A 24893-nucleotide genomic window follows, 5' to 3' on the forward strand; every position below is an offset into this window, starting at 1 on the left:
AAACCTTGTACCCTCACCCTTCCATCTGACCTCCTGTAATGCAGCCACGTCAACCATTCTCCTCTGCAGCTCCTCCACCACTTCCAAACTTCTTCCTGTCAACGTGCCTACATTCCAGGTACCAAACCTCCAACCCCTTGGTCTACAAGTAGTCCTTCCATCTATAGTGCCTTGCACCGCCACACTATAGAGTGGGGTGCCAGTAGCCAGACCATCCACAGGGCCTTGCACCACAACCCCATCGACTGGGTCTCCGGAGATTCTTCGCACCCTCTTCTGCCGGATACTGAGGGCCATTGTTTTCTCCGTCATCATCATAAGCATTTATTATTTGGCTAGTTTTTACACAGGACGCCCTTCCTTACGCAACCACAGTTATAAGCGGTGGGCCTAGCCTTTGATGATCCAACATCACTCACAAGGCAGTGAGGGTCAGTTTAATGTCATAACCAGGACCACTGGTAAAAACAATAAATTTTAATGATTTTCAGATCTGCCAAGAATCAGAAAGATTATTAAAAATAAATAATTATTGTTTTAAGAAAAAACTTGTAATTGAAAGCAACATACTCCCACAATGTGTCAACGAAGATTTATTTAACATGAAAAATCATTTCAATGATGTACAGAATGCAAACCACTATTATGAATTAATAAAAAAATAATAACATCATGTACAACATTAAGACGTTTTAACTTAACTAAAGAGTTTTCTATCAGCATGCAGTTTTAATAAAAGTAAATTAAATAATAAAATGCAACGAAAATTATACTATTTAAACTTATTAAATCAATTGTTTTATTGAATTTGTACAGTGCTTCTAATAGATTACATCAGAAGCAAATTCTGCAACCTTAGTTTTATCATTATATATATATATATATATATTTCACTTTTCAAGATAGTTGAAAGATAAATTTATAATTATGTTAATCAAACATTTTGCAGTTATACAACAAATAAACAAAACCGAAATCCAGAAATAAAAAATGTAGGACTGATCTAACTACGATTTAAGTTAATTACTAATTATAGCAAGATAGATGTTTTATAATCAACAAGCAAGAAATAACAATTTACACATAAATATAAAAGTATACATGTTCATGATCTAGCACCTTCAGGGTTATTTTATAAATAGTAATGTTAAACTAAAAATTATTAAACATTACATACCTATTCTATTAAAAATCAACAGTTTTATAAAATTTAATTAAATCAATAGCATAATGAATTTCATGTTAGCTTAATATTAATTAAACTATTATTTTATTAATATATTAATGTCAATTACCGTTGAAATAGTTAAGTTAAAGAATTTTATTTTAACAAATTATTATATAATTAATTTAATATATTAATAAATTATATATTAATCATAGCATTTAAAGTTAAAACAGATTGTTTGCTTTTACTACCAAAAGAAATTTTAAAAACCTCCTGTGTGATTAAATTTGGTTTGGGTATGTTAAATTGAAAGCAAATATTCCTTTGTATTGTAAGCTTTGGGGTGTTGAAAGATTCTAGTTTAGGACATATGCACAGGAATTACATCTTAATTTAAAAATTATTAGTTGATTAATTTATTTATATAACAATATAAATTGATCATGAGTTATACTTTTTAAATATTAATAACATTTCATTTTTACAATAAAATTTTTATCCACTTCTTTTCGTTTTCTAGATTCTAATTTAATTTAAGAATGATTCTTACTCTAAATGTCTAATCATCGTGATTCGTGGGTGCTGGGAAAATGAATGAAGAAATGAATTAGCGATCCTCATTTCAGAAAAATGAGGATCGCTAACGAACTTATTATAAATCTTCGATTTTTCTGATGCATCAAAAAAATGGCAATATCTATTTAACGATTAAATACGGCACCTTATAAAACCTAAAACTTCACGGAATGTTGAAAACGAAATAAATTTCAACAAACGAGCTGAATGCAGATCGACAAAGAGTCATTAACATAACATCGGGATGGCCGAGATTTTTTCAAATTATATCTCAGATTTTTCTAAAAATAAATCAAAATGCTCATGAATAATTAATTTTTGGGAACTTGCTTCCAGAGGTAACTTGCCCGTTGAAAAAAATTTTCAATGTTAAAACGCTGGTAGGGCGCTTCCAGTTATATAATTCCATGCTCTAGCGTATCCGAAACATAAAATACTAGATCCGGGCCCTTATTTTTGATAACAAATTAATACTGGGAATAAGTAAATGTTAAAATAATATTATTAGTTTAAATTATTTGTCGTTTTGTTAATTAAATAACTATTCTAATTAATCAGTTTTACAAATAACACATTTCGTTTAGATTTTTGTCACATTCAATATCGTTTCACACATAGGAATCTAACTTAACTAATTAACTTGAATATTGACCAGTAAGCATTTGCGCAAAACTCATAGTCACCTGCAACAATATAGAATAACTTTAACTAATAAGTATTTCTATTAAATATCTGATCCTTGTGTTAGCAATCCGAAATAATGTCAAGTTCTAGAAGATTTAATAAAAAAAAAATAAATTAAATGTCCTTAATGATTTCAAATTATCAAAAGCTTTTGAATTACCTTTTAGTATGTAACATGGATATTGAAGTGCTTCATATCAGTGGGCGGATCTAGACAACTTTGGGGGACCCTAATCCAGGCCCTTCAAATTAACAGGCCATTCGTCCTTGACATTTGTCTCAAGTCTCAATATATATGCATAATATATATATATATATATATATATATATATATATATATATCTATATATATATATATATATATATTATTGATAAAAATCACAGCATGTTCGGCGTTAGTTAACTTCCAATTTTTCTAACGGTTGATTGTAAATCATTTTCATGTTTCTTTAGTTCAAAACCAAAATTTTTGTTTATTTTATGCATGATAGAACATGTCTACAGCTTGAGTGAATCCGAGTACGAATTCAACGTCGTTCATTTCTTCCAGGTCAAATGATCGATGTTCCACAAAACTATGTAGTAAAACGAGATATCTATCATTCTGTACCAAGGTCTGAACCGTTAAGTCCTTATAGATACATTGAACTATCCGTTTCACTTTTCATGGCAGCTAATTTGGACAAAAACTCCAACCCTTTTAAGCGGCAGTTTAACTTTTCGATTTTTCTAACGGTTGATCGTAACTCATTTTCAGGTTTCTTTAGTTCAAAACCAAAATTTATGTTTATTTTATGCATGATAGATTATGTTAAATTGGAAATTAACTAACGCCGAACATGTTGTGATTTTTATCAATAATTGCATTTCTAACAGTCTTCTTAATCATATATATATATATATATATATATATATATATATATATGTGTGTGTGTGTGTATGTGTGTGTGTGTGTGTGTGTGTGTGTGTGTGTGTGTGTGTGTGTGTGTGTGTGTGTGTGTGTGTGTGTGTGTGTGTGTGTGTGTGTGTGTGTGTGTGTGTAGACTTGGATATAAATTCAGATGTTTTGAATGATAAAAAAATAAATTTCTGTAAAGCAGTAAGGAGGTCGAACCTAGGTTTTATAATTGATTCAAACCTAACAATGAAATCTCATTTTAAAATGATCTCTGGATCATGCTTGGCACAGATTAGAAGAATGAAACAAATTCGAGAATCACTCGATAAAGACGCAATGTAGACTCTGGCGCATGCGTTGGTGCACTCTCGTGTCGATTATTGCAATAGTTTATTTTATGGACCATCAAAATTCTGCAATCGATACAAAACCGTACTGCATGGATTGTGGCTGGATGTCGATGGATAACATTATCATTTTGAGTATATGGATGGCATAAAACGAAAAAAATGACATAAATAGAAAAACAGTATACGATGAGTACAACCTGTGTGCATGTATGCGTATATTTTAAGTATATGCGTACAACACCTAGATGGTTTACAAAAAAAGTCAAAAGCTCAATTATTTGATATCTATGTTGGAAAACATGTAAATACAAATGCAATCGCGACGGGTTTGCGTCACATGTGCGTCAGTCAGGTTAGTTAGAGTTTTTGCGTGATAATATACAACGTGAGGCTGAGTTACGATTGCGAAGACGCCAAAAGAGTTGCCAGCAATGGAAATGGATATGGAAGGAGCACGAGAACCAAATATTTTGATTACAGGTCTTTTTTTAGTTATTTTAAAATTAAAATAAAATAAATTTAATTAATAATTACTTTTTTATATTATTTTATTATTTACAACAAATTAGACTAGAGAATTATGAATCAAACTCTGGCAATGGATAACAAGTTGTTATTAACAACTGACATACACAGAGATTTGAATAGAAAATTATATTTTTTTTATAATTAAGCTTGCAAAATGTTATAGGTTTTAAAATTTATATTTAAATGTTGAGTAGCATTAACAACCCTACTTCCTGACATCGTTTTTAATGATCAATAGGTAAATTTTCTAATTTTTACAATAAATTGATTGAAAAATAAATTGGCTTTTAAAATTGCTAAAAAAATTTTAATTAAAATTGTTCAAATCGCCAAGTTATTTACAATTTTCAAGATTTGGTTTTAGTTTTGATGTTTGGTACTTGACTTTTTTATGTAATGAGATTCAGGTTCCTAGGTAATGTTTTAAATTTAAAATTGAAAAAGTCATTACACTGGTACTTGGAACTTCGCAAAAAATTCAAGTGGAAACTTTTAACTTTTGGATCCAATGATACTTTTTTTTAATGGAACTGTTTCCTGTAGGTTCTAACTAGCACTTTGCCCTTAAAAAGTAAAACTTCTCAAAAATTGTGATAAATATTTATTAAATTGGTTGCAAACTATGTCCATTGTCCAGTGCCATTTGTTTTTCTGTTTTTTAGTTCTGAAAACAAAATCAAACAGCAGTTTTAGACATTTTTTCTTAGATATGAAATGAAAAATAAATTATAATGAGTGCTCATCACAAATTGGTTTTGTTTGTATGAAAATTAAAAAGTAACTTAAAAGTAATTGATTATAATTAAAATTTATTGATAAATGAATAATTTTTACTGAACATTTTGTTAAAAGGAACCCCAGGAACTGGGAAAAGTACGTTAGGCCTTGAATTATCTGAAAGGTTGAAATTTGACTACATCTGTGTTGGTGACATTGCCAAGAAAGAAGAGCTTTATAATGGATATGATGAGGAATATCAATGTCCTTTTTTAGACGAAGATAAGGTAGGATGCACACTCTCTCATTTTCACACACACACACACATATATATATATTTACACATGCATACAGGTTGTTGATGAATTAGAAGAGAGGTTATCGCGAGGAAAGTGTATAGTTGATTACCATAGCTGCGAGTTTTTCCCTGAACGCTGGTTTGACATCGTCTTTGTTCTAAGGACCGACACTAATATTTTATATGATCGTCTGGAAAAAAGGTTCTTGTGAATGTTATTAAAATATTTCTTTTTTTCATACATTTTTTTTGGTCGATTTAACGATTAAAATGCTCGAATGTGTTATAAAAAAAGAAAGGGTTTTGTTATATAAAAAAATTGAGTGAACAGAATTTGTAAACTGATCAGTGCCGGTCAAGAAATTATTTTCTTACTATTTGTAAGCTTTTGTCTCAGTTTTTTTTTCTTTTAATATGGCGTTTTTATGCAAATTTTTTTTATGAAGATTGCCAATTTCGGATCTGCTATAAAATTTTTACCATTTATACAACAATGATGGTTTTTATTTGTCAGTTAACTTTTTGGTTAACTTGTTAAAAATCCATTTCATGCTTTAAAAAACAAAATTGTAAACATCAAACATATCAATAATTTTTCCAGAGGATACTCGGAGAAAAAGCTGCAGGATAACGTACAGTGTGAAATTTTTCAAACCATTCTTGAAGAGGCAAGAAGTTCCTACAGAGAGGAAATTGTGCATGAACTCAAAAGTAATGTTCCTAGTGATATGGAAAGCAATATTGAGAGGATTGTTGAGTGGACAAAACTTTATAGAACAAACAACGGACTGTCCTAATTATTTCATAGAGGGAGATTTCTTATTTTTGTAAATAAATTTTATTTTTTAAATTTAAATATTTTTGAAATTAGCCAATTAATAAAAGTCAGTCGTTTTTTAAGTCTTGGCTAACGATTTGTCTGGCTACGTTCTAGAACGTAAATACCTGTGACATACATTAACTCTTTACACCGCATTCAAACGATAATAGAACATCTGTGAATTATTATTCACAACTATTTTTTTAGGGTGGTATTGGATAACTTGCTGGTGAATCATTTATTACTCTTGCTTTGTTTGTATGAGATAATGTCGAGACTGGTTTTATTGGGTTGCTTATCAGTCGGCTCGTTGTTTCACAAACCAGATACGCAAGCCACAACAAGTGGAGGATTTGATCCCATTTGCTTATTTAGACTGCCAAGAAAGTTTTAGATTGTAAATTCAAATGCGTGCTGAACAAAATAAAACGGTCTTCAATTTGAGTAAGATTAGCTAGAATAAGGACGCAGATTTTCGTTTGTTTGTTCGATATTCCCAAACCGTCTCTTCCTTTCTTTACTGTACTGCTTAACTGCATTTCACGTAAAATATATCGAGTGCCAAACAACCCAAGTATTTAGCAAAAAATGTCAAAACGTAAATGTTTTGTTCATAATCGACAACTAATTTCGAGTTTGAAAACGGTCCTCCGGTAAGCACATAAATGCTTTTGTTTGTTCTGGGAGCGAGATCAGAAATTTTTACCCGTAATCGGATAATTGTAAATCGACGAATCGGAGTCGAAAAGATTTAAATCACGAGTCGGGTCGAAAATGTTTTAAACCGACTTCGACACCCTGACCTAAAATATAGCGAGGGAGTGCAAAGCACTGCATCTTGGCCTAGAATGGCCGGTTTAATAAACTAAGTTTATCGTAAAGTCTACCTGTTGTTATTTCCATGTGTTACTGTAAAATGATGTTCTTAATTATTTGGCAATCAATGTGACGATTGATTATCTCCGTCCGTGTTAGTTTTGTTCGTAGGAAGGCAAGGCGAGCGTGGATTGATAAAGGGCGGATAGAGGGGATAGTTAGGATTTGCGAATTACACGAAGAATAAAATGAAAGTACAAGGTACTGTTTTTTAGATTACTCAACAAAAGGCATATTATCGCCAAAAAAAAGAGTGCGAGATGGAGGCTTATACGACAAAAATAATTATTTTATTGAACAGTTGTCAGCGCATTGATAAAAACTAAAGGCATTTTCTGAGCTATGTCCAATGTTTTTTGTGCAAAATGATTACACCGAATCTTAGTTTATTTTTGGAAAACATTGAATCAAAAATAGTGTCTGAACATTTTCTTATCCATTGAGTTTTCTGTCTAATTCTAATATATATATATAGCGTCTCCGTTTTTACTTTATTAAATTATTTAAAATGCTTTTAACTTAGTTTTAGGTAGTATAGGTGTCATAATTTTCTACGGACAATTTTCAATTCATTCTTTAAAATTTAATTATATATTTATTTATTCTTTAAAATCTGACAGACGAATTTTAACATTTTCTGAATCCAATTCTTGTTTATCTGTAATACAATTTTTCTTCAAATTTAACTGAATTTTTGTGCCACTGTTAAAAACAGTCAAGTATTTTTTAAAATGGGGTAGTGTTTACTTAATCAATAACTAACACATTCCTTTATTATTTTTATTATATCTAAGTTTTTCAAGGGGAGGAAGTGCCAAATACAATCGTGTAGTGTTTTGCCTAGCGAGTTCGTTTTACTGTTATTTTCGTTTAATTAAATGACGAGATGCCCACGTCAAGGGAAGTTCAATATTAAAAAGTGAGAAATCAAAATTGCATTTTTTTCATTTCAATGAAATCATAAATTTTTTTCACTCGTTATCTTCATCCCAGTCATTGAATTTTTTCATAAAATTTTACATATCGATCATAAATATTTGTTTCCAGGTAAATTTTGAAAAATTCTGCAACAAAAATTTTTGTTTCGACGTTTAAAAGCTTTTAATGCTTTTCTCAAGTGGCGTTTTAACAAAATGCATACACTGGGATTTGTTTAAATGCACGTACAAATTTATTTTATTGAAGCGATTTTCAGAAATAATATGTGCATCAAGTTTTGAGCCTTTGGACCACTTTTTTCTTGAAATTTCTGTTGCTTGTGTGGTTGAAACTTCTTTGGCATCGCCAGCGTTATTGCTTTTTAATGGTGTGTGGCAATCACACTTATGTACTTCAAAAATATTATTTTTTTCAGATGGTTCAAGCAGTTCATTTTCAAGGTTGCAACATTCAAGTTGTTCCGATGATTCATCTTTTTCAATATCAATATTAGTACTTACAAACTGCTTATCTGTGGAAAATGTTCCATTTACTGATAACTCACAATTAGTATCAATGTTTTCTAATTGCTGATTGGACGGTAATGTTTTCTTTTCCGTAAACTCACAGATATCATCATTATCATCGATATTGCCACAAAAGCGTTGCTGATCGTCCGAAAATGTTTTGTTTTCGGAAAATTCACTAATTTCATTGTTTGAAAAGTTGTCAACTTGGGAATCTTTTTCCGATTGTAAAATTTTGTTCGTACTGCACAAAAAATCTTTGGAATTTGCAATTTCGTGCTCATTTTGCGTATCATGAATATTTTCGGCACTGTTTTTGGTAAACACCGGAAGAGAAACGAAAGGTTGTGCATCTTCATAACTGTTATATCCTTCGATGACAAAATCGACATACTTTTGATTAACACGTTCTGCGCCATTAAAATTGCGATTTAACACACTCATGCCCTCATTGTTTTGGTTTTCATTTTTCTGATGTACCAAGTTTAAATCGTTTTTCGACTCTCTGATGTGATCAATATCAATATTTTCTACCTTGTGTTTTTTGAACGGCACAATTTTCATTTTTGAATCACAGTTTGGACAGGTGATTTCAGTATCATTGTCAACGTTAGTTTGCTCCGACGGATATGTTCTCATATTTTTAATCTTTTTTTTGACAAGTTGTTTAAATTGAACTTGTTCTTTTAAGACATTCTTGTCTTTATTAATTTTTTCTGTAGATTTCAAATTTTCAACCAACTTTAAAAAGCGAATTTTGTGCATGTCCTCCGCATTGCTGGGAAACGAGTTGATATTGTATAAAGTTAATGCATTTTTCTTAGTCAACTTTGTCAGATGTTTACTTGAATATGTTTTTAAATTTTTTGTTTTAATCGTATCCTTGTTATATTTTATGCAGTTATTTTTCTTTATGCTATTGTTTGATTCTGGGATGCGTCGATTTAAACCGAAATGGTCTAAACGCATTGCTTCGAATGAAATATTCCATTTGTTGAGCGATATATTTTCCTTTTTCATTTTCGAGGAAATCGTTTCCGTGGAATAATGTTTCTTATTGCTCCATTTTTCTAAACTGAACCCCATCAAATCTAAATTGTTCACTTTCGCTATTGATTTAGAATTAATTAACTTTTTAGGGATTTTAAAAGATGCGCTAACATGTTTCGCTACGTTCGAAGTCTGGATTTCTCTTAAAAGTTGAATGTTTCTCATAATTGGCTGAAAATTTTACGAATCTCTAAAGTTGGTTATTAAAAAAAGATGTTTATCAAACTTTGACGCAAGTTTGTTTTGGTTTTTACGTCAGAGATTTTTCTTATCTTTTAACAAAATTCATATTTAATGTTTATGGATTTTTGTTTCGTTTTCAAACAATAAATTTGCAACAAAATCAAATCAAAAATATAAAGCAATGTGAGTTGATTCATAAAATAAATTGATATACCATGTCGTCAAATTAGGCTGACAATCCACGTTTTTAAAATGTTATTGCTTTATATTTATATCTAACAAAAGTTCACAAAAACAGGCGATTAGATAAAGTACTTCAGCATTTATAAAAATTATTCTTTAACTTACAAAATTTTCAGAACGTAACCAGCCTGTTATTCGTATGTCGTAGAAGATTCCCGTTTAATTTTATAAATGGGTAACGTTCGTTAATACTACCCTTATTTTTCATCAGTGTGTCAGGATGAAAAATATCCGAATCCAACTCCGGCCCTTCAAAAAAATTCGACTCCCGACTCTGAATCCGACCCCACAAAAAATTCGACTCACGGGTTCCGAATTCCGGAAAAAATTTTTAACTCTGTATTATAATTTCACCTTATTATCATCACTAAACGAAAAATACTTAAAAAAAACACTTAACATCAGTTATTAAAATTGTTTTCCATAGTAAAATTACTTTATTTTTATGTTTTGAAACATGCTGACAAAATTTTCAACTTTTTATCAACTACAACGACTAAATTCATCAAAATTAAAGTTTACAATTAAAAAAAATCAACTGACAATAAACCACAATTCCTAGACGTAATAATACAAAATACAATTGAAAAAACAACTGACAATAAACTAAGAGTGAAACCCATGGATATATCATGGATATATATTATATATATCCATGGTGAAACCAGGCTAAAAATAATCGAGGGTACGTTCGAGGGCCAGTATTGATATTATATGTATGTGGGCACATCTTAGTTATATAAGAATGCACTTTTAATAAAAACAAAAAAAAACTTAAATTTTGGCGTTTGTGGTAAAATATTGTAAATCGGTAAATTGAAATTGCACTTGTTCAGAAACAAATTTTATTAAATGCTATTAATTCACTGGATATAATTCTGGACTGACTCAAACTAATTCAAACTCAGATCTGGTGTTTGTTTGATTGAGTTGAGCAGATTTTAATTTAAAAGTTAATATTTAATACTAGGGATGCACCGGATTCAGGTTTTTCAAATCCGGCCGGGGCCGGACTTGGCCGAATTTAAAATTCAAAAACCGGCTGGAGCCGGGGCAGGATTTTAGTTACCATTTTACATACGTTAGAAAAAATACTCACATGTTATATCTACATCTAATTAATATTAATATTGATATCTACATGTTGAACATCAAAAAATAACACTAAGAAGCAAATAGTAATTTAAATATTATATATGAATAAGCTGTGTGATACGCCAGATTCTGTACACAAATATCAGCTTATAATTTATGCATAACCCATGTTATAGCATAAAGAAAATTGTCCAGCTCATCTCACAATTAGTGATGTTGTTATTATGTGTCATGTATGCCTAGCCTAACCTTTAATTAACATACCATGTTCTTTTAAATTATGCGCTTATGTATCTCTATGTATATATAATATATATTATGTAGCTATATGATCTGTCATATACAATTATATAGTATAAACATGTGCACAAGTTCTTTTACACAAAGATCAGCTTATAATTTATGCATAACCCATGTTACAGCACAAAGAAAATTGTCCAGCTCATTTCAAAATTAGTGATGTTGTTATTATGTATCATGTATGCTTAGCTTTTAACTTATTGACATAAAATTAATTGAATTCAATGAAATTTTTTTTTCTATTTATAACATTTTAAAATGTTGAAAAAAAGCCAGATTTTGGCCGGAGCCAGGGCCAAACTTCGGTGCATTCCTAATATTTAATATTATTATTATTATATTTACATTATATAATAATTATTTAGTATTTAATAATAATATTATAAATATATAAATATATTAGTGTTAAAAATGTGAAAAATAGTTTCATTAATGTTAATCCATAATAGCTCATGTTAAATCAAATTTCAATCATTCATAATCAATTATTTGTGATTAATTTATATAAATTTGTGTATGAAAAAGGCTCCTAGGATTGGACTCTGAATATCTAATGCCTTTTTAACCTTAATGAGAGTCCATTTCTATGGATAGATAATAACTCTAACCTAACATTAATATATTTTTGATTTGATTCGTAAGTTTTATGATTGTCTGTGCACAAAATACATATAACGATATTTTTTATTGCCAATTTTATTAACATTTTGTCATTAAACTACTTAAATTCATTAAACAAATACTCTAACTCAAAAAATGACTGGGTTAATGTAAGAGTCTAGATATCAAAACATTAAAATTAAATTTGTTTCTAATCTTAAATATGATAATGGCTGGTAATTGCACATTATTAATATTATTAATAAAACAATTATTGATACGATTATTTTTTTTACTGATTTGTACATGTTATTTTTAATTTTGTTGTCATTCCCATTAAAAGGTACTTGCTTGCTTTCAGTTCATTTATTTAATTGTTTGACAAAATACTATGTGAAACTCATACATTAATATTGTTTGCTGGAAAGGTTGCATTATTTAATGAAATAGATTTCATATTCAATTTACTATGCTTTTTACATTTATTTATAAAAAATTGTAAAATTATATTTATTTTTTATAGCAGCTAACATGTATCTCATTAATTTTTCTCAATTTAATATATATTTTTAACCAAAGGTAGTTTTTCAGTTTTTTCTTCTTCTTGTGTTGGACATGAATAGCTTTTTCAAATGTGCCAATTATCTTGGTTTAAATAGGAGGTTGTTTTCAAAGATTACATACAATGTGAATAAATTTGGCCTCCTTGATTTGCAATCTGTGACGGATGTCTCCGTTTCAACGATAGACTGCCAGACTCACCCTGACCAAAATGTTGCTTTTGTACACTACAAATGTTTGGACAGGAATGAAATGAATAAATTTCAATCTTCTTGGAAATTTGATGTCCTAAAAATAAGAAATGGTAACGAACTTCCTGAACATGCTACATCAATGTGTCAGATTGAAATTCCTGTAAAATTTAGTTGGTGACTTATTATTATATCTTTTAATATAACTTTGTTTGCAATAATTTTATATTCTTCAAGATACTTTTTATTTAAGCCTGGTTTCATAAAATAAGTTTTAGATAGTCCTTATTTTTAATTTTTTAAATATGATTCTTTCAGATGTATTATTAGATTTGATAAGAAAGGCAAATGTTTCTGTGCAAAATCTTCAAAATGAATGTGTGAACGTGAAACTTTTAGATGGTTCATGCACAATTAAGGACTTATTGGTCAGTGAAAGGTTGAATTGTTGATTGAATTGAAAGATTGAATCCAAAGTTTGGAAGATTGAATTTTCATTTGTTGTACATTATATTTGTTGCTCAGACAGATAAGTTGAATATTTCAGCCAGCGCTGGTGATGTGGTTGCGAAAGGATCTGTTCAGACAAATGCTGTCATTAACATTAAAGGAACTGGGGTTGGTTTACGTAATTAACCATTTACATTCAAATATTTTGGTCTTTGTTTATTTATTCATTTACTTACTATTTTTTAAATAAATCATCATAGAAGAACTCTTTCTAATTGTTTTTTGTATGGAATAAAGTTATGTAAATTGTAAATTATTCAGCAAATTTATTTTGATTAACTTACCAATTGAATATTCGGGTTATAAGTTTTTTGAAATTAATTTAGTCATCAAATATTTTAACAAATGGAGCTTTCAGTAGCATTTTGCATTTAATTTGAGGGTTGGTGACATTTAAATTAGACATCTTACGTCATGATTAGGCATGGCTGTTTGATAATATATAATTTCTATTGTAGACTATAAATGCCGAGAAAATCATTGGAGAAACATTTCAAGCATCAACTAATTATGGAGATGTTTGCATCAACTCATTGTACGTTACACAATCTAACATAACAACGACATTTGGCAGTATAAAAATAGGCCATGCCCATAAAACATTGAATGTCACAATTACTGAGCAAGGATCACTCGATATAGGCATTCATTTGTTTTTTGTGGCTTCAGTAATTTTTTTTATTTTTTTTATAGTTCATTTACTTAGTGTTGTTTTTATTGCAATTATATTATCACTGCAGGTTCGCTTGATGGTGACCTCAAGGCAGATATATGTAACGGAGACGTAAATTTATTTGCTTACAATTTTCAACTTTTGGGAATAATAGTAAAAAAAGGTTTAATTTTTTTTTATCAAATTTGAGGGTATATTTTTTATGAAAGTGAGATATTGAAATGTTGTGGGTTCAGAAGTTTAATTCCCGATCCAGACGGTGGATTCGTATGCATGTGGTTTATGATGAATCCCAGTGTGCATGTGTACTTGTGATTAGATAAGGTCGTTTCAAAATTATTTATTTTATTTTTTTATTTCTTTATTCAATTTTCGCATAAACAATTGTTGGAAAATAATTTACATAAAAACGAAAAATAGTCGAAGCAGTGCACTAAACATGACAATGGTGCAACAAGCGTTGCATACACACAATCCAGTTTTTAATACAATTGTAAAGCAATCTGCAAACCATCCAGTCTAAACGTTGAAAGATATAGAGGAAGAGCAACAATTACCTAGCAAAAAAATGAAAATAATAACAATTAGCCTTAGCAACCTACAGCAACACAATAAAATGCAATAGAATATCAAATTGAAAATATGCCTGTTGAAAATGATAGAGTTTGAGAAAACGACAATAGCAGTTAAAGACTTTATAGACTCTCTTAAATATGATCGAACTTCTTAACTCCATGCTATCAGCCTGGCAATATAATTCTGAACCAACTAGATGTTTAAGAACATCCAAATTAATACGAAAAAGATTCTATAGTGCAACCGGGTCAGAATGAAAGCTACGACCGTCCGCCGTTGAACGACTTCAATTATCTTTTAGTTAATTTTATATTCTTAATATGGAAAATGTGAGCACATAATGATTTTAAAAAAATCTTTTTTAATAATAACTCTTACATTTCCCACAGAAATTTTATTGCAGATCCAAATTCATTAATCTCCCATAAATTAATCTTAGACTGTGAACCAAAATTTAAAAAAATTTAATTATGTTGCTGAAAACTCCGTTAATTGACTTGATCAATTATATTACATAATACCCGAATTTCCAAATAACTTATTTAATATTCCTGCAGCAAGTCATTTTGCGTTCATTATTATTTTGATTTTTTGTTTATCCCGATTAGAAAATTATTTTAATTAATTTAAAATCCTTGTAAGTAAAGTTATTGCTATGTTATTTATTTTTTGACCCAGGATCAATCAATTTAACACTGAACGAAAACACTGCAGCAAGATTTGAAATTCATTGTAAAGATGTCGATTTCGATTCGACACCACGGAAGAATGACGTTGAATTAACCAGCGAAAGAAGCGGTTGCCCTGTTCAAAAAGGCATGCTTCTATTTTTGTTTGTAATAATAATAAATTCAATTGTTTGTCCCCGCGGTCTACAATCTTTATTTGCATTACTCACATCGTTGACGAGAGAGCTTGCCACACACAATCCATCTCATTTTTTGCTCATTTTTTGTTTAATGAATTCGTGTTAATAAAACTAAAGGACGTATTATTTTTTTTTACTTTGTTTACTTATTTTCAGTTTTCTGTCATGATCTTTATGATTCAATTTATTTTTCCAGATTTTTCCGTCTAATCTCCAAAACGGTTTTAAACTTAGCTTGATCAAATTTTTTTCCTTTCGTCAGCCCACGATTTGCTTTCTTTTTGGTTTTTCACCTCCCATATTTATATTTCTTTAATTAATTCCTCGCTTCTTTTTCTTAAATCAACTTAACTTCTCTGTCACAGCACATTCAACAAAACCTTTCATTTTTTCCTAACAACTTGGCTCCTTCCCACACAACAGCGGCTACTGTCGCTTCACATTTGTGCCTACCGTTGTATTATTTTATTACTTGCAAGCATCAATAAATTTAATTTTTAAAAACGCATTTTGAACGCTTGTTGGCTCATTGGTTCTCCATTTTCGTCCAACATTCTTCATAGGCAACAGAAATATCCCATTCAATCCTATTCATTCTGAGGAAATTTATTTGTCTCTTCGTTATTTTTTTTCCACCTTCTTTGTGTTCTCTTTATTTTTCACGCAAAAAATCTTTAATCTTACACTACATAATATTATTTTAACTACAACATTGGATTCAAAGTTTTGTACATTTGTGAAAAATTGTTTTTTAGTATTCTGATGCTTTCATTGATGATTGTTTCATTTTTAGCATAAAAGACAAATGTAAAAATATTTTTTTAAATGTCAGGTGAAATTCTTTCCAACGAGGGCTTCTCTCAGAATAATTTGCCTCTTATTCGAATAAAATGTTTGGATGGCTGTGTGAAACTATCTCAAGCAAGCTGGTCTAAAATGTTTTTGAAGACTAGAACATTTTTTAATGATTCAAATAAATAATTTGTTAATAGTGATTGTAGGCGATGTTTAGAAAACATCACTTCTGTTTTTCCAATCATTTTAAAAGTATTTTTACCAAGGATGTATGTATGAATATGCATCCCATCGCATAAAATCATCACCAGACACAAATATGTATACCGATTTATTGTAATGTGCATCTATCGAATAAGGCGTTGTACATACATACTTACATGCATACATACATACATACACACATGCACGCATTTCATAAACATTGCATTGTCGGAGATGGAGCGACAAAGGCATAACGGAAACTTTACTGAAAGCAGGTCAGCAATGATGTCAAATACTTACTAAACGAGGACAGCAAGATTTATTTAGTGGCATGCAGTTGGAAAGCCAAATTTTTTTAAATTCTATTCTGTGAGTGAAGTCATTCGTTAACTGGAATCTTGTTTTTTTTGCAGTTGTTCGTCATGTAGAAATTTAGTTGATTTATAGTTGGTGTATATCGGTCGAACCCATCGCCGTGAAGTCATTGTCTAGGTTAACTTTTAAGAGTAACAAAATTAAATTAAATGTTTTTTTGAACATGAAACATTGAAATACTTTTAAACTCTCTTGTCTGATGTCTGAAAAATATAAAGCATACATATTATCCACAAAAAAGGAAAGTTTCTTTAAAATTGTAAACGTTTTTTGTACCAAAATATTTATTCCAAACATCTCAAACTCAAATCCGCAATAGCTTGCAATAACGTGTTAAACTTAAAGATTAGATAACACACAGATGGACAGGGCTGGTCACCGAGTTAGCCCGCTGAGCGGAAGTGCATGTCTCGCGCTGCTATAACGCGATGGCATGGTTCGAATGCTGTCTGTCTGAAACTCGTACATGATTATCATAAGGTCATACGCGTATGATGCGGTGCTTACGTAATGTGAATGTGCGTGTGTGCAGCTTTTGTGGCACGAAAGTTTAATTAAGAGTACAGAATAACTTTGCGTTTGACAGACATGATTTATAAAGGTTAAAGAAAAAAAAATTCAAAGTAAGTTTAGTAAAATTTATCGGTGAGATTTATCTGGATACGCTCATCAACTCCAAAATTTTTTGTATAGTTTTTAGTGCAATGCTAACAATTTTAATTTTTGAAAAGAAAATTTGCGTCAAGTTTAACAGCACTTCATTGACTTTGTTAGCGAAAGCGAAGACTGTAAAATATTTTGTACAACTTAGTAAAGTGGGTTTCGCTTACGGGAAAGCACTTTTGTTATATGCTTCAATTAAATATAAGTTAAAACGAAGAATTTATTGTTTTTTTTTACATCATAAAGCAGTACACGGATGACATGACAGGAGGTAAAACATTTCTAATGATTATGTTTATGGCATGCAATTAACAATACTGAGAAAAAATGAATTAAATATTATTCGCATTAACTCCACTCTAGAAAGTTTTTCTAAGCTTTTACTTTGGGTTTCTCTAGATTTTGATTTCAACTTTAATTTTCCGCCTTTTATTTTGTCACTGTCATCTCTGAAGTGTTGTTCTGTTGTTTTAATTTCTTCCCCCATATCAAACTCTGCAAAAATTTATAATTTTGCAATTTTTTCCCGAAGAAATGAAGACCGGTACTAACGATAAAAGTAGCTATCATAAACGTCCATGTTGTCTCCGAAATGAGTTAGATCGATCATCCCCTTGAGAAATTTTAAATTTTTATTCGACTAAGTTGCAAAATTTTGATGGATCTTTTATTTAGTGTTAGGCAAGTTATATATTCCTTTTTTTCGTTTTATAATTGTGAGTTGAGCAACCTGTCCCTGTTTTTAAATTTTCACATCTTGGTCGTTAAAATAAACACTTTTTGATTTTTCACTAATTTTTTCCGTCAATCTTAAACATTTGTTAAATAAAAAACTGCAAGCCTATAATGTTCATTTCAAAATTTTCATTTAATCTGTACTTGCAATTTATTTAATCTTTACTTGTTCGAATATTATAATTAGTTTCCATAAAATTTGATTTCAATTCTCTTGAGGCTGTTAGATCATTTTTCAATATTACTAATTCTTGTCTATCTTGGTTTTCTTCTTATCTTTGTAATCGTTTTTTTTCTGTTGTTCTCAATAATTCTAATTCTAACTCCTCTACCCTAACTTTTGGGGTACCTCAGGGTTCTACCCTTGGCCCTCTTCTATTTATACTCTATACTTCTGAACTACCTCGTATTATTAATGATTTTTCTCTCAGTAGTTTCTTTCACTTTCACTTACATTTATACTTCTTTCCATCTAATCTCAATAGTGTTCTTATAATCTATATCTATTTCTTTCTTCAATTATCGCTTGGTCTGATTATGTGTCCTATGCATAGTCCTTCTAAATTTGAATTAATTTGTTTTAATAAATCTAAATACTTTATTACTATTTCTCCTATTATTTTACCTAATTCTAAAACTCTTGATGTTTCTCACAAGTTTCTTAGTCCAGGCTTTATCTTTAATTCTAGCATGTCTTTTTCTTCTCAGATTAATAGTGTTGCTAGAAGTTCTTACTTTCATCTACGTAGATTAAAAAACTTTTGCCTTTTTTTGACGATCCTACCCTTCTCCTTCTTGTTACTTCGTTAGTCTTATCCTGGATTGATTATTTTAATTCGCTCTACTATGGTCTTCCTGATTCTACATTCCATCCTTTTAGTAAAGCTTTTAACTCTGCTGCTCGTCTAGTTGCTCGTGCCCCTTTCTTTTCTTATATATCTCCATATCTTGTTCTCTTGCAGTGGCTACCTATAAAATATAGAATAATTTTTAAAATTTGTACAAATATGTATAAGTCCTAAGTAGTTATCTATATTAATTGAATCTAAACGTCTCGCTTTACGATCATCTTCTTGTTCTCACGTTTTTTTAACTCGTATTAAACACTCTAGCTAAATCTGCACTTGCTTTTTTTGGTCCTTTTCTCTGGAAATATAAACCTCTTTCTCTGACCACTTCTTCATCACTTACGAAGTTCAGAGTGGATCTCAAGACCCATCTAATTGCAAAATTCATTGAGGAGCGTTGTTGAACATCGCGGAAATAGCGCTTGATAAACTAATTGATTGATTGATTGAATTCTGATAGACATCTTGGTTTTAAAGGAAGTTGAATATTGTTAGGAGTTATATAATTTTTAATGAATATCATGAACGTTATTTCGAATGATATATTTAGATTGAATAAAAGAATGTTATATTGAATGTAAATCAAATTGATGTTATAAAAAACCATTAAATGTCGACCTTGTAATTGGTGGGACAAACATTGAAAACATACATTTTTCCATTGGTTTTATCTCTTATGACAACAAACACATTCTTCGAATTCTTGAAACTGGGTACCTCGTTTACCGCAAACAATACCGCTGTTTCATTTATTAGTCTGATGAAAATTTTTCAATTTAAATAATTTGCCAAATTTGTTACATTTTTTATATTTGACTCCAAAAGAAATAAAGCAAATGAAGCAGGAGGTGACTGTGAGGAACTACAAGTTTGTGTAGTTCATCAAGCAGAGCCACCTTTACTAAATTATTTAATCATTATACAATACAATACAATACAATACAATACAATACAATACAGCTTACCAATTACAGTACCAGAGCAGGCTTTAGGCATAGGCAAACCAGGCAGTCCGATTTTTAGGGTCCTCGCAATGCAAATTAAAACAACTTTTTTTTAGAAATCCTACTTCGATGAATTAATTTTATTATATATACTTGTTTTATTTTCAATTAATCGCAGTATTGCGCAGCAAGAATTTATCATAAAACAAACGTATTCAGGTTGAATATTTTTCAAATGTGTAAAATTTTCTTGTGCACATTTTTACAAAATGTCACTTGGGACCACCAAATTTTCTTTGCCTAGAGCCTCCTACTACCTAAGACTGGCCCTGACAGTACACTACAAATTACAACACACATTCAGTTTAAAAGTTTACAAATTAATGAAATACAAATTACAACACACCTTTTGTTTAAAAAGTCAATAGATTGTTAAAGCACATTGCTTATAAGCACACATCATTTCTACGTTCGAATTCAAGTTTAATATTACACATTCACACATGATCACGATTATTTTCACGTTCAATTACACACATTCACACACGTTTGCACTCCCTTATTCACATTAACATACAATTCAGTTTTTTTTACAATGATATTAAAAAATGTGATATCAGTTTGTCTTCTGAAAATTGATATTGTTGTGTCTCATTTGTATGCCTTATTAATGAAATAATTATGTACATAAAATTTTAAAAAAAAAAATTGGGTTTTTTATTCAAGAAATTTTGTTCGTTACGTAACAGAGGTGAAGGGTAGGAAGGTCAAGTCGTCTGTTATTGAAAAGCTCATGTAGTTACACTTTGAGGTCCAGCCTATAACATAAGTTTGAAAACAATTTTGAAGCTAAAGATCGAAATATGCAAATGCAAACGTGGCGTAAATATGAACAAAACAAAGTATGTGATGAAAAAGAACTACGAAAAGATCGGATTTACAAGTTTAAGTTTGTCGATAAGAGTATAAAACATCTTTTTTATGATGTTGAGTTGGTGATGTTGAGGCCTACATACATTGAGGAAGAACCATAAACGAGCGTTCTCATTAAGCTGAGGAATTTTTCAAAATCAGCCATATGTTTTCTTCCAATTTAAATGATCTAAAAATAATCTGATGCGAAATATCGAAAAATTATGCAAAATAAAATCAAACTTTGCGGTGGCAACTTTTCTGACACTGTTGACAGATACCAGCTTAAAGGTATCAGCGGTTAATCCGTCCACTTCGCACGCCAGGTATATAAAGAAATAGTTTTCGGGTTTTTCGTATATATGTAATTCAGCATTCATATAAATTACTTTGAATGGTCTCACAATGTAACGGTATATATCGGCTGTTAACACCTGAACAAAAAAATCTGCAAGATATTCATATTTTATTAGAAAAATCAAGATAAATTGAAGAAAAATTGTAGTCAATATTTTTTAATAAATTAGTTTTTTCGAAATTGTTTTTTTTAGAAACTTTAAGTTTGAAAATAAATTAAAAATCGAATTATTTTAATATTTCTTACTTAAGCTAAATGGCATTTTCAATTGATTGTCGTTGTTATTTCAAATGAAACATTGTTAATAATAATTTTTTCTAATTCAAATTATATTATAAAATTTACATTCTGAACTTCAAAAAAATGTTATTCACTGAAACACTTTATTCTATTGCGATTATTTAAACGTTGTTACATTTTAAAATAACACATGGACCTCGGTCCACGATCGTTTTCTGTTCTCACTTTTCCTTAACTCGTGTTAAACACTTTTATGCCGAATCTAAGTCTGCTTTTTCTGGCCCTTTTCTCTGGAAGTCTCTACCTCTTTCACTAACTACTAAATTACTTACGAAGTTCAGAGCGGATCTCAAAACCCATCGGTTTAAAAAGTTCATTGAGTAGCGCTGTGGAACCGCTGATTCATCTCAGTGTCAAAGATTGCACTTAGTAATGTCTTCAGTAATTTTATTTTGCATAAAGTTGATTCTAAAAATATCTTCCAAAATAACAAAATATTAAATTTTTTTTCGTAGTTTCGTTTAAACAGTTTATCAGTGATTGAACAAAAGTTATAACTTAAAAGTACGAAATCATTTGTGTTGTGCTTGCATGAAATGATCACTGAGACCACACCTACAACGGATTAACTAAACATCTAAAATATAATCACAACACATTTTCAAATTTCCAAAAAAATTTAGTTAAATTGTAAATTAAATAAAATTTGCCGATAAATACGGCAATCAACTAATGATGTTAGAAATACTGCTGGAAATCATGGAAAAGAAGCAAACTTTTCAGCTATAGCCATATAAAAATAAATATTTTTTATAAATTTAAATCTTCTTGCCGAATTGCTCCTCGATTTGAAAATGTCCTACATATGTTCAGGTATTTTAATGTAGATACTCTTGAAAGCACATTATTATTAACCTTCACAAAATTTTCAAGAGTGTAAACATCACACACTCAAGCACAGCTCGTGTGCCGAATATGCTAAAATCGGCGCATCCCACACACCGCATGAGATAAGCAGAGATTCGTTTGCATTCGAACCAGGTAACTTACAGCAAGTCCAGGAGTACGAACTATTCCTCCAACTCGACAAACATGTGTATACAATTTTTGGCCTACTCCATATATTCCAAATAGTTGCTTTTGGATAAGATATATTTGTTCAATCTGGATCCTAGATGGATATCTCGAGGAAATGTTGTCACATCAATGGAAACGAGGGATTGACAACTTCTTACGAGTTAAATTAAAAGTGGTAAAAGAGTTAACATGGTGGTACACATTTTTTCAATTACAGACAAAGCAGAGGCGTAGCTGGGGGGGGGGGGCGAGGGGTACATATGTCCCCGGGCGCAAAGTACAGGGGGCGCCAAAATGAGGCAGACAAAATTTTCACAAGAGTATACTATGTAAATTATCTTTGACAGTGACTGAATCATATGTTATAATTTGTATATTTATACTTTATCTTTAAATACAATGTTTCATTAAAATTTGAATTGTTTTTGTATACAGTAATTTTTACAATGTTAATGTAATAAAAAATGTGATTAAACATGGAGAGAGAGGCGCGCCAATTTTATAGTTTATCCCCGGGCGCAAAATGGCTACGCCTCTGCACAAAAGACTAAAGAATCACAAAAAATGAAAAATAAATCAAAGATCTTCTTCAAAGGCCTCTCCAATATTTGAACTATGTTTGAGAAGTCTGATACCAATTTTTATATTTTTGACTTTGTTGTTATATTAAAATGAATAAAAATTGGAAATGTGGAAATAGGGAAGAACCTTCCTTCGGCATCTCAACAGTGGTGGCGTTGCCCAACATACGTTCAACTGTGATTAAGCCTATCATTTTATAATTGAGAAGTCTCAGTTTTTCAAACTTGTGCTTGCTTTTAAATTCCATGACGTATTTTTGACCTGTCGTTAAAAAATTATCATGGAATAACTGTTTGCTTGCTAGAAGTGGGTCTGGTACGATAACAATATAACAACTTAACCTTTAAGAGAACCGGTATCGAAAAGTGATACAACACACGCAAAACACACATACCTATGCAACTCACACACACAACGCATACAATGCGCATACAATTCACAAGCACACACAATGCACCGATATCAATGCACCGACAACACGCAAACCAACATCATATACACAGTGCATCTAAACAACACACATACAACTGAACTGACAAACAAACCTAAACAACACACATATACCTTACACACACAGATATACCTTTACCACACAGACACGCATACGCACAGACACACAACCACATGCAACATTTAACGGAAAAGATCTGGACAGCGTACCGACAAAGAGGCGTTTGGATTCCTCGTCCGTTGGACGTACAATTTCAATCTCGTCTGCCATGTTTGGAGCCGAGTAGATGAGCAACATGTACGTCTCCTTTTTCCGCGGGTTGTTGAACAGGTGACGCTTCTTAAACATTGTCTCGCGAAATGTTTCCGTATCGCTCGTCTTGGCTACCTTTTCTGTGTTGCTAAAAATAAACATAAATTAACATTGAACAAAAAACTTCATAATAAATTAACTACTCCTAGTACTGCTACTCTCCACACTATGCTACTTTTAATACCACTACTAAAGCAATTACTACTACTACTATAATAACCACCAATTATTATTATTATATTATTATTATAAGAAAACTTGTATAGCGACTTTTATAGAACTACCCAAAGTCGCTATCCAACATAACCAAAAAAAATTTTTGTCCATTTAAGTGATCAAACAAAAACATAAATATTTCGAAAATAAACATAGGTATACATTGTAAAAAGAACTAAAACAAAACAGATAAATCCTTTAAATTCATGCACCCAATCACTCAAAGTCATGTAACAACCATATAAGAACCAAACAGCAACCATTTTAAACCAAATCATAGATACATTCATTCACACTTTATTCACACCGATCACACACAATTACGCTCAGAAGATGCACGATAACATATAATTCAGAACAACTAACAGATAAATACCCAGCCACCAGCACAATAATTATAAATCGATTCAAATTATTAAATAATAATTATAATAATAATTAATGTTATTATTTATGGTTATAAATGTTTCACAAGTATTTAAACAATTAAAATTGGGTATAAAGCATAGTAAAGTGTAATGAGACAGAATAAAATAACAAACTAAATAATAATAATAATATGATAAAACAGAAATAAATTCTTCGAATCGTTCGAAATTACCTAAAGAATGATTTTAAAATAAATACGCCTTTCATAAGTACGATTAATAATGAACCAATTATTTTATATACATACACGATTATACATTCACCTTTATATATCTATTGGTATATATAAAAACATATTTGAAAACCGGGGGGGCGAGAAATTTCTAACAAAAAGTTGAAAACCAGAGTGAGGGGGGATTATTAATAAAAGTTGAAGACTGGGAAGGGAATTTTTAAAAATTTGTTTGACAAATGTTTCAATTTTAACTGGGGAGGCCAACTTTTATGGTAATGCGGTCTAAAAATGTACATAACACCTTTCTTGGAACTATAATATCAATTTTTCTTTTATCAACATTACCTATATCGTTACTCAAACGTTC

General features: G+C 30.4%; 5 protein-coding genes across 5 annotated transcripts; 2 read left to right on the forward strand and 3 right to left on the reverse strand.

Moving 5' to 3' along the window:
- Positions 1 to 5040: 5040 nt before the first annotated feature.
- HELRODRAFT_68926 (hypothetical protein) lies at positions 5041 to 6016 on the forward strand (the record flags this gene model as incomplete). The annotated part of the gene is made up of 3 exons (XM_009028980.1): positions 5041 to 5208; positions 5276 to 5421; positions 5821 to 6016. Coding segments are annotated over 3 exons (510 nt in total), but the record flags the coding sequence as incomplete, so codon positions are not given.
- Positions 6017 to 7514: 1498 nt separating this feature from the next.
- Positions 7515 to 9575, reverse strand: HELRODRAFT_164371 (hypothetical protein; the record flags this gene model as incomplete). The annotated part of the gene is made up of 2 exons (XM_009029322.1): positions 7515 to 7617; positions 8083 to 9575. The coding sequence occupies 2 exons, from the start codon at positions 9573 to 9575 to the stop codon at positions 7515 to 7517; spliced, it is 1596 nt and encodes a 531-aa protein (XP_009027570.1).
- A 2871-nt stretch (positions 9576 to 12446) lies between these two features.
- On the forward strand, positions 12447 to 13881 carry HELRODRAFT_164372 (hypothetical protein; the record flags this gene model as incomplete). Its single annotated transcript, XM_009029323.1, has 5 exons — positions 12447 to 12756; positions 12902 to 13011; positions 13109 to 13201; positions 13552 to 13761; positions 13834 to 13881. The coding sequence occupies 5 exons, from the start codon at positions 12447 to 12449 to the stop codon at positions 13879 to 13881; spliced, it is 771 nt and encodes a 256-aa protein (XP_009027571.1).
- Positions 13882 to 18870: 4989 nt separating this feature from the next.
- Positions 18871 to 20852, reverse strand: HELRODRAFT_164373 (hypothetical protein; the record flags this gene model as incomplete). Its single annotated transcript, XM_009029324.1, has 4 exons — positions 18871 to 18951; positions 19090 to 19201; positions 19483 to 19587; positions 20791 to 20852. The coding sequence occupies 4 exons, from the start codon at positions 20850 to 20852 to the stop codon at positions 18871 to 18873; spliced, it is 360 nt and encodes a 119-aa protein (XP_009027572.1).
- Positions 20853 to 22937: 2085 nt separating this feature from the next.
- Positions 22938 to 23808, reverse strand: HELRODRAFT_164374 (hypothetical protein; the record flags this gene model as incomplete). Its single annotated transcript, XM_009029325.1, has 3 exons — positions 22938 to 23014; positions 23070 to 23204; positions 23604 to 23808. The coding sequence occupies 3 exons, from the start codon at positions 23806 to 23808 to the stop codon at positions 22938 to 22940; spliced, it is 417 nt and encodes a 138-aa protein (XP_009027573.1).
- Between the last annotated feature and the right edge of the window lie 1085 nt (positions 23809 to 24893).

The sequence above is a fragment of the Helobdella robusta genome (genome assembly GCF_000326865.2).
Source record: "Helobdella robusta unplaced genomic scaffold HELROscaffold_6, whole genome shotgun sequence".
Taxonomy (NCBI): Eukaryota; Metazoa; Annelida; class Clitellata; order Rhynchobdellida; family Glossiphoniidae; genus Helobdella; species Helobdella robusta.